The sequence below is a fragment of the Callithrix jacchus genome, chromosome 1 (genome assembly GCF_049354715.1).
Source record: "Callithrix jacchus isolate 240 chromosome 1, calJac240_pri, whole genome shotgun sequence".
Lineage (NCBI taxonomy): Eukaryota > Metazoa > Chordata > Mammalia > Primates > Cebidae > Callithrix > Callithrix jacchus.
The window spans coordinates 158,627,833-158,647,199 of record NC_133502.1 but is presented as its reverse complement, the minus strand read 5'-3'; the positions used below and the strand labels follow the sequence as shown (position 1 = coordinate 158,647,199).

At 43.3% G+C, this 19,367-nt stretch overlaps 2 protein-coding genes across 5 annotated transcripts; one reads left to right on the top strand and one right to left on the bottom strand.

Annotated features, from left to right (window-relative positions):
* Positions 1-2,726: 2,726 nt before the first annotated feature.
* LOC128932587 (uncharacterized) lies at positions 2,727-10,778 on the bottom strand. 4 transcript variants are annotated; one of them, XM_078374124.1, is made up of 2 exons: positions 5,231-10,778; positions 2,727-4,941 (listed from the first exon to the last, which is right to left on the bottom strand). In XM_078374124.1, the coding sequence occupies exon 1, from the start codon at positions 6,784-6,786 to the stop codon at positions 5,974-5,976; it is 813 nt and encodes a 270-aa protein (XP_078230250.1). In that variant the 5' UTR covers positions 6,787-10,778; the 3' UTR covers positions 2,727-4,941; positions 5,231-5,973. The 4 variants fall into 4 exon arrangements, with proteins under 4 accessions (XP_078230250.1, XP_078230253.1, XP_078230252.1 ...); XM_078374127.1 differs by having other exon boundaries at positions 2,727-4,883; XM_078374126.1 differs by having other exon boundaries at positions 5,653-10,778.
* Positions 5,899-18,951, top strand: TXN (thioredoxin). Its single transcript, XM_002743191.7, has 5 exons — positions 5,899-5,993; positions 11,654-11,758; positions 12,216-12,275; positions 18,177-18,242; positions 18,745-18,951. Exons 1-5 carry the CDS (start codon positions 5,970-5,972, stop codon positions 18,805-18,807), a joined length of 318 nt encoding a protein of 105 aa, XP_002743237.1. The 5' UTR covers positions 5,899-5,969; the 3' UTR covers positions 18,808-18,951.
* The last annotated feature ends 416 nt before the right edge of the window (positions 18,952-19,367 follow it).

The following is a 19,367-nucleotide window of genomic DNA, read 5'->3' as shown; positions in this document are numbered from 1 at the left end:
AAGCCATTACTGAAGCCAGACAGTAATCCCCCTTTTGAATTCCCCTTTTCTAGGTCAGTTTGGTTTCTGGTCTTGGAAAACAGAGTTCTAACTGATACCATTGGCATAGTCACAGTTAGGCACGGGGCCAAGGTCTTAGACTTCTGGATGACAATTAGGCAGCCTTATTTAGGATCTCATGCGAAGGTAGCATGTAATTTCAGGCAATCACTTCACATGGGTGTCTCCGTCTCCTTCCCTGTGAAAGGAATACTCCTACTTGCCTAGAGACTCACATGATCATAGTGGGGACAGCAATATGCAAGGAACAGGTAGGGAAAAGCACTCAGTACAACAGGATTCTGTTCTAAGGTAGTATTCTTGTATTTGTTTCCCAAGCAGCCTGGGAAGCTTTACAAAAAGGAGTGGCTCTGGAACCACACTTCATTGTTTCTGTTTTCTCTGAAGGCATGATTTGTTTCAAAATCAGAGTTTATAAGACAAATTACCTTTGAATTCATTCACCTTGAAGTTCATTTTTTGCTGCATATTTAAGTTTTTGGTGGTCACACCATCTTTTCCACTAAGAGCTCATGGTTTGTTTTGAAGGAGGAATGGTTAAAAGCTAAGTATATCTGACTTCTATGAATAATTTAGATATTAATGTTAAACAAGTGTTATTTCACAAAACGATACCCTCAATTTAGGATTAAATTGACCTGCTGGTTTATTTTTCTTGGTAGGGAAGGGCAGTGCTAGATTATGTTTTGGTTAATCATATTTCTCCAGAGAAGCTGACAATTTCAAAATGTGTTTCTTGAAAAAAATGACTAAATGTGAATAACGCTACAATATATTTTTGTTAAAGTACAAAAGTGATAAATATCCTATAAATTGCAAAGGTGATACTGAAGGAGAGAAAAACCTCAATGTCTCCACAATTGTTTAAGAAATATGTTAACAAAGCCAGGCGTAGTGGCTTATGCCTGTAATCCCAGCACTTTGGGAGGCTGAGGCAGGTGGATCACTTAAGGTCAGGAGTTCGAGACCAACCTGGCCAACATGGCGAAACCCCATCTCTACCAAAAATGCAAAAATTAGTCACCGTGGTAGTGCACACCTATAATCCCATGTACTTGGGAAGCTGAGGTGGAAGAATCACTTGAACCTAGGAGGTAGATGTTGCAGTGAGCTGAGATCACGCTACTGCACTCTAGCTTGAGTAAGACTCTGTCTTAAAAAGAAAAAAAAGAACTGTGTTAACGTGCCTGGTACCATAAAACATCCCTTTTTATTATTATGCAAAGTATTTAGTAGTTTGTGGAATCATAAGAAAAAAAATCAAAAACAGAAAAAGGCCTGAAGTAAACAGATGAAACTCTATTCCTCAGTCCTTGTATTTCTGCAAGAAAATGTTGGCTCCCAAGAAGGTCTGATTATAACTGCACATCTAAACTTGTTCTCCAACCCAGTGACTTTTTTTTTTTTTTTGAGATGGAGTCTGGCTTGGTCACCCAGGCTGGAGTGCAATGGTGCAATCTCAGCTCACTGCAACCTCCACCTCCCAGGTTCAAGCAATTCTCCTGCCTCAGCCTCCTGAGTAGCTGAGACTACAGGCCATGCCACCACATTGGCTAACTTTTCGTATTTTTAATATAGAGATGCGGTTTCCTTATGTTAGCCAGGATGGTCTTGATCTCCTGACCTCATGATGTGCCCGCCTCAGCCTCCCAAAGTGCTAGGATTGCAGGTGTGAACCACCATCCCTGGCCTCCAAACCAGTGATTTTAAGAATAAAGCTATTAAGAATATTTTGATCTCTGCCGGCCTAACTCTTGTGTTTTCTTCCCAGTCAATTCCAAACTCATGCAAGGAGACTGGAGTGTGATCAGTTATCTCTTCTAAAGCCCCCAAAGGGGGAAAGAGCTTGGAGAGAGGACCTGAGGGAAGCCTGCTGTGCCTGGCTTTTCTTTCCAAAAAAAAATATTTTTTTTCTTTCCAAAATTTCATGGGATTTTGGAAGGAGAAAGAATCTGGACACAGCAATGGGAAACCCTGGCCCTGGCATATATGGAGCATTGTATGTCGTATTTGCCTGAGAAGGGCAAAACTTCCAGTTAAAGCAAAAGAAACATCTGGGAATACAGTGGTGCTTGCTGAATCTAGATGGCTCCATGCTACATGGGGAAAGGGCTCAAGGGGGCAGCAAGGGCAACCACTGGACCAGATTAAGGGCTATAAGGAGCAGTGATGTGCAGAGTAGGTTATTCACAAGGGTTATTATATCATCTGAAATTGACATTAAAATACTTGGCAATGAAAGTGTGATATACATTTATGTGTAAATTAGTTTTTACAATCCAAATAGTTAACATTTGATGTGTTGTAATATACAGCACATGAGCATAAAAGATGTTAGATATTTTTCACTGATGAAATGAGGGGTACTTAAGATATGCAGATTGGCTTGAAAACTGTGCTGATACTTCCTACCCTTCATGAACAGAGTATAAGAATCAGTAAAGGTTTGGTATGACTAGGTGACCTCTTTGAACCTTGATTTCCTTTTCTGTAAAATAATAAAAATAACATCTATCTCCTAAGGGACACTGAGAGGAATGATAAGATATACCCAGCTCTAGCCTTGGCATTTAATGACTGTTCCACCCAGGTTCACTTGTTCCTGTTCCTTCTACCACTGTTTTACTGCAGTACTGCAAGCTCCTGAATTTATGTCACTTACCACATTTTCTTTTCTGTACTCATCTATTCTCTTACTAGACACAGTCTTGAAGCTTAACTAATGCTAGTTTCCCTCTGAAGGTCCCATGGCAAAGCCATCATCAAATTTCGTGTACCCAATCACCTGAGATGCTTTTTTAACAGGCAGATTCCAAGGCTCTACCTCAAAAGACTGAATCTGTGTGTCTGTTTGGGTGTGGTCCAGGAATGTGCAGTATGATCAAGCACCTTCGGCTATGATGAATTAGGGGGTCAAGAACCACTCAGAGAAACATCCCAGGTGAGAAAAACTTATTTCAGAAATCCTACAACTGCATTTTCTTCTAATTTGAGTTGAGACCCAAACAAAGACAGCTGACCCAGTTCTCTAGTCCCATATAGAGGCTGGACTCAGCTAACCTGAAGCAGACCCATCACCCTTATTACATGTTTCTGCTCTTCTGGATGACATGAAAATATCGTTTTGTTGGTCCAGCAGCAATCTCCCCTTTTTCTGGTAACCCCCTAGATTTCTCCTACTCTTGGTTCAAAGCTTCGAGCAAGGCTAATCCCTTCCCCCACCATGAAACTGAAGGTCAGCCTCTCAGACATTTACAATAACAAGGAAGAGGAACACTTCCTGAAGATACACTAAACTAGTAGTAACCTCAGGTACATAGAGTGCCTACCTGAGCTACCTGAGAATGAATCTAGAGAGATGGTGCCCTCTGACATCGTTAGGCCCCTGGGGTTCTTGATAACCAGAGTTCCTAATTCTTTTTTTGTTTTGTGTCAGTTTGAGCTAGAATTTCTCCCTGCAACTGAAAATTTTGACTAATACACAGAACCTCTACATTTCTCTTAATGAATAAACCCTTCCTCTCTGGGCAATCCCAAATAATTCCCCTGTACCTCACTCTCCTCATAGAACATCACCTCCCTGCCACAACTGCGGGGAACCTGCTCCTAGGGACCAGGTCCAGCCTGCTTTTCTTCCTTGCAGGGGGGGAAAAAAAGCCATTTTCCTTTGAGGCTCATGTTACAGAGCTCACTGTTTTTCAGCACTGTCTTCATTTCTTAATTCATTTAAGACTGACACCTGTTTTACAGTCTCTCCTTCCATCCTAGCTCTGCCATCATTCCAGATGGATCTCATCATTCCATTTAATACCCTATAATCATAGTTCATGTAGCATTCACTGCACACCAGGCACGGTTCTAAGCATTTTACAGATATTTTAGTTCACTCGACCCTTAATCATAACACAAGCCATTATTATGCCCACTTCTTAGATAAGGAAACTGAGGCTTAAAAAGGCAATTTAGACTTGCCTAGAGTTACCCAGTCATGAAGTGGTAGGGTAGGAATGAGGACAAGGGAGTCTAATTGCAGAGTCTAGACTCTTAACACATACTCTGGCTTCCCAGTTCCTCATAACTGTACCATCCTCCACCTCTACTCTGCATTGGTTCTGTGGAGGCGGGAGGGAGGGAGTACCTTCTTCACTGAGTCACTGGACATTTGGAAGGTCCTTGGAGAGAAGTCAGCTAAGGATGGCTTGTATTGCCCCTTCCTGTCACTCAATGATTTGTTGTTATCACCCAGGCAAATTCCCCAACAAATAGGTAAAATCCAGGAATCTGAGATGCAGCTGAACTGAAAACCCGGCAGCAGAAAAGCAGGTTATAGAATCTGCTCTCAGCACTCCATCCAGCTCCTTCCTCTCTGCCCCAAAAACCTCCCTCTCTTTGGGAACGTTGCTGCATTCAGGGCAGTCTGTCTTCCCTCTGTCTAGGGCTGTCTTTACAACAGCCTATACCTATGTGTCCCTTGCCTATACCCTTATTCCTGTTTGGTGCTCCTCGGCCCCCTAGAAATTTTGCACAATAGGTCAAAACCTCTGGTTTCCTCCCTTCCTCCGTCTGAAATCGCAAAAGAAGGAACCCAAGGGTTTTAGGGGGCAGCCAGGCAACAGTTTTACCACCCCTAGGCAATCACACCTAGATGTAGCTTCACCGGGAAGGCTCTGAAAACACAGACCTGGGACTCTCCCTCCCAGCCTTCTGGCTCTGGTTCCTGTGAGCAGCTTCTCCACCTCCACTTCCAGCAGCTGACAGGCCCTCCTGGCTCCACAAGTCCAGCTAACGCATCTTCCACAATCCCCAGCCCTGCCAGACACGACCTGCAACAGGCATTCCTGGATCAATGCAAACTCCGACTTTTGTTCCAGCAGTCTGCCTCTGTTAGAAAAAACACACAAATATGCATGCTATGCCACAGTAAATGCTGTATAAGGTGGCCAGGCCCAATCAGGCCCTGCAAGATACTGAATAATAAGAATTATCTATGGAGTGTTTACTATGTGCCAAACACGGTCCTCACCACTTTGCAAGCACTACAACCCTCAAAATAACACCACTGTGAGATTGAGACCATCATGATTCCCATTCTACAGAAGGGAACACTGAGACCCTAGGAGGTCAGAACCTTTCTAGGTTCACAACTGCATAACTAAGTTGCAGAGCTCACCCTCACTTCCATCTCACACGCAGCTGTCTGACAGTCAAGAGCCCAGCCGGTCCCCTGGTCGTCTCTACTGTCTAAACCGCTGCATCAAGCTGGAGCAGCGGGCTCAGCGGTGAAAAGAAAAGAACAGAAGGAAGTTACAGAGAAGAGAACGGTCATGGTAAATTCAGGAGAGGTGGCGAGAACGCACACACGGAGATACTTCCTGGTCACCGTTACTCAGCACTTTGTGGGGTTCACGGGACTGGGAGGGGGGCTGGGACGTGGCGGGCCTTTTCGAGAAATCCAGCCCTGCCTGGGCGGTCCTAGGACTGTCCCCATCTCGAGTGTGGGCGCGTTCGATTCCGGCCCAACAGACGCATCCCCAGGTGACCCGGGAGGGCCCTGTGTGTCTGAAGATGACTGTCGGTCTCCCCGCCTCTCACCGTGACGCGCAGTGCTGATACCCACTTCCAGCTGGGGCGCGACCTGGGCCTTCAGAGCAGAATCCCTGAAGCCCCGCCCCACGCTTGCGCCAGCCCTGCCCCGACCCGGCTCTCTGGCTCCGGGGGCGGGGCGGGGCGGGGCCTGGCGCAGCAGCGGGCGCCGAGGTCCAGGCGGGCAGGCGCGCGCGCCCCCGCCACACGCACGCGGGGCGTGGTATAAAGGACAGCAAGCGACGCGCCCTCTCCCAGCTCGGTTCGGTGCTTTGGATCCGTTTCCATCGGTTCTAACAGCTGCTCGTCAGGCCCTAGCAGCCAAGATGGTCAAGCAGATCGACAGCAAGGTACGCACTCCGGGAAAGGACAGGGCGCCGGCGCCGCACGCGGCCCCTGTAGCTGGGGAAGGCGGTGGCGGGAGGTGCGGAGGCCGCCTCTCCGCATCCCTAGGGGAAAGGGACGCGGCGTCTCGGCCTGGGACTGAGGGAAGCAGCGGCCTGGGCGCGCCTGAGGCGGCGGAGCCTGCCCTGGGGAAGGGAGGAGAGGGACAGGGAACCCCTGGAGGGCGGGGCGGCGGTGCCCAGCGGTGCCCACACTCTGCACCGGGGGCTTGCACGCACGCGGGGAGCTCCCAGGGGATGTACGAACGCAGGCAGCGCGAGGAGTCCCCACACGGCGCCTCCTGCACCCTCCGGTCCGGGCAACCCCGACTGGGGAAAGAAAGGTGAGGGAATGGAAGGGGTCCGCCCTTGGCCTCCATCTGTATCCAGATTCAAGCCCCAGGCAAGGACAGGGAGGGCCCCTTGCAGAAGGCACCGGTCGCTGGCTGCCGCTGCGTTTTCGTCTGCGACGCGATCCACCCGCAGCGGGAGTGGTGATCCCCCTTGAGAGTGGGTCTAGGCCGGAGACTCTCCCCAGCTGCCTCCACCCATACCCGGTCCCAAAGGTGACGCGTGCTGTATCCGCACTAAAGGGGCAGGTTGCGGCTGGAGATCCCCTGGAGCGTGCAGGTCTGGCCGGGAGGCCCGAGGGCCCCAGGTGGCCGCGAGGAAGTGAGGTCGGGGCCGCGCCCACGGGACTCCTCCTGTGGCGCAGGGCGTGTTTCCGGCAGCAGTGGCTTTGGAGTGACTCAGTCCCCATGGTTGGGCCCGGGGGCCTCCGCTGCCCTGCCCGTCCGTGATTCACCCTTGGTGGGTTTTGCTGAAGCCAGGGTTCCTCCTGGGAGCAGCCGCACCCTGCTGTCTGCTCACGGACCTATCGGTATCCCGATGGTTATTTTGTCCTCTTAAAAATGCCCAAGGCATAACAGCGTTCCTGTGTTCGAAAGTTACTGCAAGCCTAAAACCTAACAGACTGGGAAACCCAGAGCCTAACACGCAGTGTCTGGTCTGCTGTAGCTACTCCAGAAATACTTGTTAAATGCAGCGTCAGAAAAGTCAGTGGGGGAAATTGATGCTGCTCAAACAGTGGAAGACCCCTTGCCAATGCCTACCCTGCGATTCCCCTACCCATCCCCGGGAAGGTGGGGAGGGCGGGTCTTTGCCCGCCTCAAGTGCCCTGACCTGTTTGGTGCCAGGTGGGCTTCGGAAACAGAAGTGTGTTTGCAGTGTGTCCCCGATCGATCCTTTTGTTCCTTTGATTATTATTGACCCTCAATTTTTTTTTTTCTCATATGTTGATTGCCATTGTGGTCTTCTGTCTTCTTGTTCTTAATCGCTTGTTTTGTTTTTTGGTTTTTGGTTTTTTTTTTTCTTCTAGTGGGATCCTCATTTTTGCAGCGCTCATTCTGCAATGGTCGTTCATATACTTCTTTCCAAGCACCTATTGTGTGATAAATTATTAGTCCATGGCAGAGAAAGAGAGTGGGGCAGGAGTTCTGTTCTCCAGGGTCTGGCAACCTCAGTATAACCGAACTGCTAAGAACCCCCTCCACGGAGCCAGAAGACCTTTGAATGGTCTATGTTAGTTGTCTCAAAATCCAGACCCTAAACAGAAAGTTGGTTAGGATTTCTGGAGCACACAGTTTAGGCCTCCCAGTTGTCAGAGCATGGTGGCACCTTCCTCCTCTACCAGTGACAAAGGTGTACAAGGGTGACAGGAACTTTAAAAAAAAGCACTACAGCCTGGGGCCCAAAGGCGCTGATAATCAATTCAACCTCAAAATTACGATCCAAAGTCACTGATGGAAAAGTTACACTAATTTGATTGGGTTTTGTTTTGTTTTTTGTTTTTGTTTCTCTTGAGACAGAATTTCACTCATGTTGTCCAGGCTGGGGTGCAGTGGTGCAATCTAGGCTCACTGCAACCCCAACCTCCTGGCTTCAAGCAATTCTCCCACCTCAGCCTCCCGAGTAGCTAGAATTACAGGCATGCACCACCACGCCCAGCTAATTTTGAATTGTTAGTAGAGACAGGGTTTCACCATGTTGGTCATGCTGGTCTGGAACTCCTGACTTCGGGTGATCCATCATCCTTGGCCTTCCAAAGTGCTAGGATTACAGGTGTGAGCCACTGTACCTGTCCTGTTAATTGTAAATATTGAATACATCTTACATTTTCATCCTAATGGGCTAAATTGGCACCGTTGGTCATCCAGAACAGTTCTGTTTCAGAGGTACTCTGTTAGTGCTTTAGGGCCAAATGGGATCTATTTCAGAAAGGAGTGGAATAATTGTTGTAAATGTGATGAGGAAAAAATATACACTTTAAAAAAAAGTTACCTACCATTTATTGAACTCCCATACCCAAGGCACTTCACTAAATACTTCAGAAACCACTCATGTTCTGCTCGGTATGGTGGCTCGGGCCTGTAATCTCAGCATTTTGGGAGGGCAGGGCAGCAGGTGGATCACCTGAGGTCGGGAGTTCGAGACCAGCCTGACCAACATGGAGAAACCCCATCTCTACTAAAAATACAAAATTAGCTGGGTGTAGTGGCATGTGCTGTAATCCCAGCTACTCAAGAGGCTGAGGCAAGAGAATCGTTTGAACCCAGAAGGCAGAGCTTGTGGTGAGCTGAGACTGCTGTTGCACTCCAGCCCGGGCACCAAGAGCGAAACAACATCTCAAAACAAAAAGAAACCACTTACATTTATTACCTTTGGGGTAACTATGTTTAGGCAAAGAGATTTTAGACTCTGCTCATATTTACCCCAACCTTCTCCCAGATTATTGCTATCAATGATGGAGACATTTGTTAATCCTGTTAGTTTCCGGGAGCTAGAAATTGTGGTTTCTTCTTAGTAATATAATCTTGAATAATTTTCAAGCTGATACCTGCTTAGAAGGATCAGAAGAGAATTTGTGCATGAAGTCTGCACATACCAGGGGTGTAACTCATGTACAGTTAGGCTGAAAGTTATTGTTGCATGCCTCTTTTCAGAATTTTAGGCACTTGGGCTTAATTTTGATTCAGAACTGTTTTGGAAAAGCCTTGAGTATATTTGAAATACCTTCCCTCTTGAAAATAATCTTAGGTTTTTAATGAGGGTCAACCATGTTAAAAAAAAATGTCTATTCAACCAGACATTGGCATTTCTTGACCTTTTTTCCTGTCTTACCTGGGTTTTGCAGTAAAGGATGGCTGGTTTAACTTTCTTGAAAATCACATTAGGGAAGGCTTTGAATGAAATTCATCTGAACAATCGGTGATGGTTTGGATAAACAATTGCTATACTTCTGAAAAGTATTTTCCAGCTTGGATTCATTCTCTCCATCACAGTCAGGTACACCAATCAAACGTAGATTGGGTCTTTTCACATAGTCCCATATTTCTTGGAGACTTTGCTCATTTCTTTTCATCCTTTTTTCTCTATTCTTGTCATTTTATTTCATTAAGTTGGTCTTCGACCTCTGATATCCTTTCTTCTGCTTGATCCATTCTGCTATTTAAACTTGTGCATATTTCACTAAGTTCTCGTGTTGTATTTTTCAACTCCTTTAGTTCATTTATATTCCTCTTTATATTGTCTAGAGACAATTTAGAGGAAAATTTTCCCAATCTAGCAAAGCAAGACACTATTCAACCCCAGGTAATACAGAGAACACCACAAAGATATTCCTCAAGAAGAGCAACCCCAAGGCACATAATCGTTAGATTCACCAGGATCCAAATGAAGGAGAAAATACTAAGGGCAGCCAGAGAGAAAGGCCAGGTTACCCATAAAGGGAAGCCTATTAGACTTAGAGCAGATCTCTCAGCAGAAACCCTACAAGCCAGAAGAGAGTGGGGGCCAATATTCAACATACTTAAAGAACAGAACTTTCAGCCTAGAATCTCATATCCTGCCAAACTAAGCTTCACAATTGAAGGAAAAATAAAATCTTTTATGAACAAGCAAGTACTCAGAGATTTTATTACCACCAGGCCTGCTTTACAAGAGCTTCTGAAAGAAGCATTACACATAGAAAGGAACAACCAGTATGAACCTTTCTAAAAATATACCAAAAAGTAAAGAGCATCAACATAAAGAAGAATTTACATCAACGAATGGAGAAAATAGCCAGTTAACATCAAATGGCAGTAACCCTAAATTTAAATCGACTAAATCCCCCAATCAAAAGATACAGCCAAAACCTAACAGTATATCCAAAGATACACAAAGACTCAAAACAAAGGGTTGGAGAAAAATTTACCAACCAAATGGAGAGCAAAAATACATAAATAAACAAAAAGCAGGAGTTGCAATTCTCACATTTGATAAAATAGATTTCAAAGCAACAAAGATACAGTGGTAAAAGGATCAATGCAACAATAAGAGACCTTAGTACCCAGATACGTAAGACCCATAACGAGATTTAGACTCAATGAGACAGAAAATTAATAAGGATATCCAGGACTTCAACTCAGATCCGGAACAAGTAAACTCAATAAATATTTATAGTGTTCTCCATTTTAAATATACAAAATATTGATCGGCCATTATTAATACCCATTCTTAGAATGAAGCAATATTCCTGTTCTCTCTCCCTCTTTTTCTTCCTCTTTCTTCCTCTCCTTCTCTCCTTTTTTTTACTTTTCAACATCCTAGTTCCTCACCTCTACTCAATACTTTCCTCTGAACACCTGATTCCTTGTGATTCTCCCATCCCACTGAAACCTCCAATCCATTAAAAAAAAAAAAAAAAAAAAAAAAATTCCAACATTTAAATGAACTGGACCATTGCAGAAACTCAGCACCTTATAAAGCATTTCCTTCCTTTTCTCCTCTCTTCTTCCCTTCCTTCCTTATAAAAACAAACAAACAAAAAAAAAACAATTGCTATACTTCTAAGGTACCAATAATACCTAAGAAAAATTTCCTTCGTGAGGAACTAAAACTTCATGAATGATGACGACGTAGTTTTAAGGGAAAGGGCAAAAATAAAAGGTTGGTAAACCTGTGATCTCAACTCCGGAAAACACCATTATGCTTATGTCAACAGTGGTATCTGAGTGTTGAGGTTTGAGGGAGGTTAGTTTCCTTGACTTTTTTTTAAAAAATTAGATTTTTATATGGTCTACCATAGAAAAGAGAGTTTAATCAACGATAGCTTTTTATTTTTTTGAGTGTAACTTGTGATGTTTCAGTTGCTAAATCCTATACCTTTGTGACTTCAAGTGACTTCTTTCATAATCCATAAGTGTTTAGTGAATGTCTACCATACACCTAGCCTTGACATGGAAACATTTTTAGTACAAATGTCTATTTCTATTTTCCTTTTATTTGGTTTAGAGAGAAACTAGCCATTTCACAATATTTCATAAAATAGTCAGGAAGACATGAATATCAGTATACTCTACACATTATATCTTGTTTCATCTTATCAAGTAACACTACCAGCAATGTGTAGAATTTCTTCAAACTGAGTTTTACTTGGCTTGGTTGGGGGTTTTTTTTTTTTTTTTGGCTAATAAGTGGGTCGTGAAAGGAAACCCTCCATAATGTGCTTTGTGTCATTTTGTTTAGTCTTTCTTTTGGAGATTTAATATGTAACTATTTAATAAAAGCTTTTCTTTTGCTGGTAGGATGCTTTTCAGGAAGCCTTGGATGCGGCAGGTGATAAACTTGTAGTAGTTGACTTCTCAGCCACGTGGTGTGGGCCTTGCAAAATGATCAAGCCTTTTTTCCATGTGAGTATTAAACAATGTCTACTCCGTTAGAGATTTGTGGTTTGGGGGTTGATGGTCACAAAGGTAGGAAAGAAAGACAATTAAAGGATTTTGCTTTTGGTTGGGGGGGTTCTTTGGCTGGATCTTAGTTCTAAAAGTAGTAGTATAACAGATAATTTAGGTTTGATACAGGTAGCCCATTGAAAACAACTTTTAGAAATTTGCTTAAATCGTTCTTAATATGGGCCCTATTTGAAATCCCAGCCTCAGAGTTTGATATGCCAAACTGTTTTATACTAGGAAAAATTTGATTTAGAGAAAATTTATGTCTCTTAGATCTATGTCTCCAAAGATCTAAATTTGGGGGATCTTTAATTAGTCTCTACTTTTATTAAGTTTCCATTTAAGAAGCTTGAGTATGTTGACTGCCATTACCTACTTCTAAATATTTTTGGATTTTTCGTTTTAAATTTTCCAGTCCCTCTCTGAAAAGTATTCCAATGTGGTATTCCTTGAAGTAGACGTGGATGACTGTCAGGTACGTAGCTGGAAATTTGAGATACTACTGAACTTTTCAAATTGGCCTTTTTCTCTGAATTGCACAGTGTTTTTTTCCATAAATATGTCAAATAATACTAGAACTGTAATCCTATCTACAAAGTTCTGTCTCAGAAGAGCAGGTAAGTTAGGAGCTGAATCCTAGCTATCAGGAGCCTGTGTATCACATCCTAAAGTAAAGAAAAACAAATGAGTGAGGCTTCTGAATCTTATCGGCCACCCACGTTTCTAAAACCCTGCATGCTACCTTACACTCTGAGATGCTCAATAAATAGAGATTGAATTTGGCTATGATCATTACATCCATAGGCTCGATGGGGTCACCAAAATGTGAGACAACTTGTAGGGCTGTTTGTGAACTTGTAGTAGCAGGAGAACGTGCATATGCAAGCCTCTTCTAGTTTTGGTTGGTTTTAGTCAATTAGAAACCACAAACGTTTTAACGAATAAACACCAAGGTGCCTGAGAGAATAATTTGGAAGAAATTCTAGAGTTGGTTTCATTTAATGAATACTTGTTTTGCACTTGATATCTACCAGGCACTGTTCTGGGTAGTTTTTAAATATCAGTTCATTTAATCCTGAGTGCTGCTATTATCTCCATTTTATAAACGAGACAACTGAAACACAGAAGTTGTTCATGAAGTTTCAGTGCGTATATGGCTGAGCTAGGATTTAAAATGAAGTGGTCTGGCTTCCCAGCCCTTGACCTTAACCACTACCCATTAAAAAGGATGCTCTGTCTTATGGTGGGTGTAGATCTGATGCTCAGCACATGACCACTGACCTGGGAGAGGCTGTTGAGGAGGTATCACTTCGGGGCTCTTTACAGATATGTGAGCATTTTCACTTCGCCCCAGTGGGGAAGGAGGGGCATTGGGGGAGGGGTGCAGCGTGGCACAGAGGCGCTGGACCTGGCTTCCAGTCCTGGCTCACTGGCCTCTGCTTAGGCTGGTCGCTCATCTTCCTTGAGCCTTAAGACCTGCCCCTATCAACCTCCCAAGGTTGCTTATTCATTGAGTAAACATGGAATGTCCAATAAAGGCTGAAGGTTCACTTAAAACTGGTGTATGGCAGTACTCTCTAAACCTGGAAGGGCACAGCAACCCCAGGTTGCCTATTCTCAGCCAGTTTTTGACTCTGTGCCTTGAGCAACCCCTGCCTTGGCTCGTGCTGTCTTCTCCATCTGGTCTGTGCTTTCCTTTCCTACTTGACTAACTCCTTGTCCTGAGCCTCACCCCTTCTCCACTTACCTCCTTGTGTACCTTAAGTACTCAATGAGTCCTGGCAACTATTTTAATGATCTTTATGTCTGTCCTTTACCAGTAAATTCCTGGGATCAGGGACCCTGTCTTAATTCACCTTGGTTTCCCCTCCACCCAGCACACCTGCCTTGCATGTAGAATAGGTGTAGAATGAATGAATGATGAATTGGATATATATGACTGTTCTAGATGTGTCCCCAGAGGTTTTTTTTAAGAGTATAATTGGCCGGGCGCGGTGGCTCACGCCTGTAATCCCAACACTTCGGGAGGCCGAGGGAGGTGGATCACAAGGTCAAGAGATCGAGACCATCCTGGTTAACATGGTGAAACCCCGTCTCTACTAAAAATACAAAAATTAGCTGGGCATGGTGGCGCGTGCCTGTAATCCCAGCTACTCAGGACGCTGAGGCAGGAGAATTGCCTGAACCCAGGAGGCGGAGGTTGCCGTGAGCCGAGATCACGCCATTGCACTCAAGCCTGGGTAACAAGAGCGAAACTCCATCTCAAAAAAAAGAGTATAATTGCACTTTTGAGAAAAAAAAATCCTTGTTCTTAGTTTTAATCAAATTTAGTCTTATTTCTTCTATGAAGGTCAATTTAGCTAGGGGAAAATTGCACCTGGAAAAGAGAAATTCTAACTGCCACTGATTCTATCAGGTAGCAGCTTGATTTTTACTTGAAATTAATAATAATGTGCTAGGCCAGGCACAGTGACTCACACCTGTAATCCCAGCACTTTGGGAGGCCAAGGCAAGTGGATCACGGGGTCAGGAGTTCAAGACCAGCTTGGCCAAAAAAAAAAAAAAAAAAAACGTATACAAAAAAATCAGCCAGGCATGGTGGCTGGTGCCTGTAATCCCAGCTACTAGGGAGGCTGAGGCAGGAGAATTGCTTGAACCTAGGAGGTGGTGGTTGCAGTGAGGTGAGATCATGCATTCCAACCTGGGTGACAGAGCAAGACTGTCTCAAAGAAAAGGAAGTAATAATAGATGCTAGATGCCATGATAAGCCCTTTGCATACACTCTGTCTTTTAATCCTCACTGTAACTATAAGAATATTTTCTATTAGCACCCTCATTGAACAGGTCATGGAACTGCAGCACAGGTGAAGTAGGTTTCCTGAGGCAGAGCAATGCACCATACTCTACTGAGGACAGGTGTTCTAACTGCCTTTGGGAAGTACAGTCATGCATCACTTAATGATGAGGATGCCTCCTGAGAAATGCGACACAGTTTTGTTGTGCACGCATAGTCTACTTACATAAACTTAGATGGCATAGCCTCCTGTACACTGAGGCTGTGTGGAGGCCACAAACATGAAAGGCAGGTATAACTGAATATGGTAGGCAGTTAAAACACAGCAGTAGGTATTTGTGCATTTAAACATAGAAAAGGTACGGTGAAAATACAATATAAAAGATTAAAAAAAGATATGCCTGTATAAGGTACTTGGCATAAACAGGGCTTGCAGAACCCTTAGGCATTATAAACACTATTCACTTGGGCTATACACATTTTATTTTATTTTATTTGAGACAGAATCTCGTTCTGTCACCCAGGCTGGAGTGCAGTGGTGCAATCTCCGCTCACTGCAGCCTCCACCTCCCAGGTTCAAGCAATTCTCCTGCCTCAGCCTCCCAAGTAGCTAGTACTACAGGCACCTGCCACCATGCCCAGCTAATTTTTTTTTTTTTTTTTTTTTTTGTACTTTTAGTAGAGACGGAGTTTCACCGTGTTAGCCAGGATGGTCTCCACAGCCTGACCTCGTGAGCCACTCGCCTTGGCCTCCCAGAGTGCTGGGATTACAGGCGTGAGCGATTGCGCCCAGCCACACATTTTAGTTTGAAATTTTCTTTTTTCAGCAGTAAATTAAGTTTAACTTTTTTTACTCTGTAAGTTTTTTTATTTTTTAACTTTTTAACTCTTGTATTGACACTTAGCTTAAAACACAAATGCATTATAGAGATCTGCAAAAATATTTTTATATATCCTTAGTCTATAAGCTTTTTTTTTTTAACTTTTTAAACCTTTTTGTTAAAAACTAAAATTCAAATACATTAGCCTAGACAGTCAAAGGGTCAGGATCATCAGTACCACTGTCTCCCATCCCTGCATCTTTCTCACCAAAAGCTCTGCAGGGGCAATAACAAGAATGGACCTTTTATCTCCTATGATAGCAGTGCCTTCTCCTGGAATGCTTCCTGAAGGACCTGCCTGAGGCTGTTTTATAGTAACTTTCTTTTTTAAAACAAATAAGTAGGAGTACAGTCTAAATTAACGATAAAAGTATAGTAAATACAAAAACTAGTAACCTAGTTGATTATTATCAAGTAATATATACTGTACATAATTGTAGTGATATGCTTTTTTTAAGTGAAAGCAAGTTTCTTAGGAAAGTAGAGGAACCAAAGAATGGCTACTCCATAGGCAAAGCAGCCTGTACTGGTATACTTTTTAATTGCAGCACAGATGTGTTAGCACAAGCGGATGCAGTGGGCTATGAAGTTAACCTGTCACTAGGTGATAGGAATTTTTCAGCTTCATTATAATCCTGTGGGACCAGCATCATATATGCAGTCCATCGTCGACCTAAATGTTGCATAGTATAGTACTATAGCTGCCCAAAGCAGTTGAGGACTTCTGTATGACAGAACTCCTCCTCCATGTCTGCTTTGGGCACTATCATCACCCTGAAAGTATCTTTTTTTTGGAGACAGAGTCTCACTCTGTTGCCCACTCTGGAGTGCAGTGGTGCCATCTATGCTCACTATAACCTCCACCTCCTGAGTTGAAGCGATTCTCTTGCCTCAGCCTCCCAAGTAGCTGGGACCACAGGCACCTGCCATCGCACCTGGCTAATTTTTGTATTTTTAGTAGAGATGGGTTTTCGCCATGTTGCTGGCCAGGCTGGTCTCGCACTCCTGACCTCAAGTGATCCGTCCACCTCGGCCTCCCAAAGTGCTGGGATTACAGGCGTGAGCCACCGTGCCTGGCCTGAGAGTGTCTTTTAAAACCTTGAAGTGACCCTCTGACAAACTGGGGAACTTTAACTTTGCCTCCATAGATTCATAGAAAAGTATGAGTAGTAGCCCTTTTGAAAATAATAGACCAGCCTTATTTCTCCGACAGCCAACAGAGTTATGATACTTACTTTACAAAGGGTAAACTCTCTCTGACCCTTACTTAGATAGTATGTGTTCAATAAATAGTTGCCATTTTTATTCCAGCCATTACTGTCTTTGTGCCTCTTATTAGAACCTGTACTTTCATGCTCAGCAGGTTGTCCAGCATTAAAAGAAAAGGTAAAGATCACCTATAAAGAACTCCTCAACAGTAGTGCCAACCACCATCGTAGAGGTCGTCAGTATTTGTAGCTGGCCATTCTTCCCCTTTAGAGCTCTGCATTGGTTTCCATGATTTGGTTCTCATAGTCCCACCTGCTCACTTGCTGTCCTGTATAGCTTTTGCTGCTTAGGTGCTGAATGGTTCTATATTTCTTTCTCGGTCCTCTTTTGAGTGCCTGGCTGACATTTTCAATGCCTGTTGGGCTCCAAACCAAACCAGTTTCATGGTATTGTCCTCCAAACCTTGCCCTCTTACAGCATGAACAACATGTTGAGCGTGGGGTATTATGAGTTCTCATTTCGCATTCCACAGTTGAGGAATATCTGTTACTTCCGTTACCTTTGAGCTGCAGAAAAATCTTGAGACATGCTAAGACCCACATCTAGGAGAGGAGAAAATATGGATCCACTAGCCCAATTTGCAATGTTAGGAATTTGTTGATTTTCTTAGCAAGATGGCTTTGAAAGGTTAGAGCTTCAGAGTCACCTGAAGCCCAACTTCAACTATAATGGTTTAAGATGGGGGTGGATGGGAAAACTTGTAGTACCCCTCAGGTGATTCTGATACTGCAGCAAGGTGTGAGAATCTACAAAGTCTTTCCCCCCACTCCTCCCTGACCCAAAATAGAGTCTCACTCTGTCACCCAGGCTGGAGTACAGTGGCATGATCTCAGCTCAGTGCAGCCTCCACCTCTCAAGTTCAAGTGAGCGTCCGGCCTCAGCCTCCCGAGTGGCTGAGATGACAGATATGTGCCACCACACCCGGCTAAGTTTTGTATTTTGACGAGTCTTGAACTCCTGACCTCAGGTGACCCACCAGCCTTGGCCTCACAAAATCAATTTTTAATTAAAAATAAACAGGAGACTGAACATGGTGGATCACTTGAATTCATGAGTTTGAAAACAGCCTGGGTAACATGGAGAGACCCTGTCTCTGGGAAGAAGAAAAAAAAAGCCAGATGAGATGGTGTGTGCCTGTAGCCCCAGCTACTGGGGAGGCTGAGGAGGGAGGATTGCTTGAGCCCAGGAGGTAGAGGTTGCAGTGAGCTGAGACTGTGCCACTAAGAAGAATTTTTCATTAAGAATATAACCTGTTTGGCTTTTGTACTGCCATTATGTTCATTATATTAATCGTCCTATGCTGAAAATGTCCTCATGCTGAAATGTCGGGTAAAGATTCAGGGAAAAGATTCAGGTTTTGGATTACTTCTGTCAAAGCCCAATACTCACAGTCTTGTTTTTAATCCTCTCCCCCTGCTGCGTTCCCCACCAGGATGTTGCTTCAGAGTGTGAAGTCAAATGCATGCCAACATTCCAGTTTTTTAAGAAGGGACAAAAGGTATGTACACTTGACCTTTAAAACTCGAAACTGGGCAATAGGAAAACCAGTATAAATTATTAATAAACCACATTCCCTTCAAAGACTGAGGCATATTGCCATGTTCTGCTTTTAAAATAATTTTTAAATATGTCGTTCTTCATTGACTTTCGTATATAATGTGACATCTAATTGAAAATCCATCTTTCCTAGAACTAGCCACTAAATCCCTCTGATTGGTGCTTCCTGTTTATATCATAAAGCACGTAGAATTTCTCATAGGCAGTTAATTTATTGTTGTTAGGCATTCGTTTTAAAGAAAATTGTACTTGAGCCTTTTGACTTTTCTCTGATACTTTTTCTTTGTTTTTTGCTTATAAGTTAATGTTATTCAAGGAAGTTTATTTTAAATAAGATTATACTTCCCTTTACCCCTCTTCTTCCTTCTTTATATGCTGATGTTTTACGTATAAAACAGTGCTACAATGCTACATCTAATGTCAGTTCCATATTCTCTTAACAGGTGGGTGAATTTTCTGGAGCCAATAAGGAAAAGCTTGAAGCCACCATTAATGAATTCGTCTAATCATGTTTTCTGAAAACATAACCAGCAGTGGCTATTTAAAATTTGTCTTTTTTTTTTAATTTACAAAAAATGTAAAGTATAAAGACTATAAATCCAATTGCCATCTGAGTGACAATAAATCATTAATTCTCACACTTTTTAAAACTGGTGTCTGAATAGCTTTCAAAATGAATGAGAAATGGTCATTTAATGTATCTTCCTATATTCTCCATCACATTTTAGTAACCTTGTAGGCCGCTGATTATTTTAAGATTTTAAAAATTATTTTTATTTCTTAACATATTGTTGCAAAAATCTCTTGTTGGGGGCAATGCAGGTAATAAAGCAGTATGTTGTTATTATCTTTTGACAGAGAAAATAGTGTTCTCTGTTCTAGCAGGTAAATCCTCTATGTTCTCCAAAAGATCAGCTTGACCAGACCAAACTTGATGTCCACCTATGAATGAATTATTTTGTTTTGTTTGTTTTGCCATGAGGATCTTGATTCTCCTTGAAGTATCTGAGAAAGTCTAATTGTATAGGTCCAATCATAAGTTCTGTCTTGAGTGGTGAAAGTTGTG

Coding starts and splice junctions, on each gene's coding strand:
- TXN (XM_002743191.7), top strand. CDS start 5,970: ATGGTCAAGCAGATCGACAGCAAG. Junction 5,994..11,653: donor TCAAGCAGATCGACAGCAAG/GTACGCACTCCG, acceptor TTTTGCTGGTAG/GATGCTTTTCAGGAAGCCTT. Junction 18,243..18,744: donor TTTTTAAGAAGGGACAAAAG/GTATGTACACTT, acceptor TTCTCTTAACAG/GTGGGTGAATTTTCTGGAGC.
- LOC128932587 (XM_078374124.1), bottom strand. CDS start 6,786: ATGGGGACTGAGTCACTCCAAAGCCACTGCTGCCGGAAACACGCCCTG.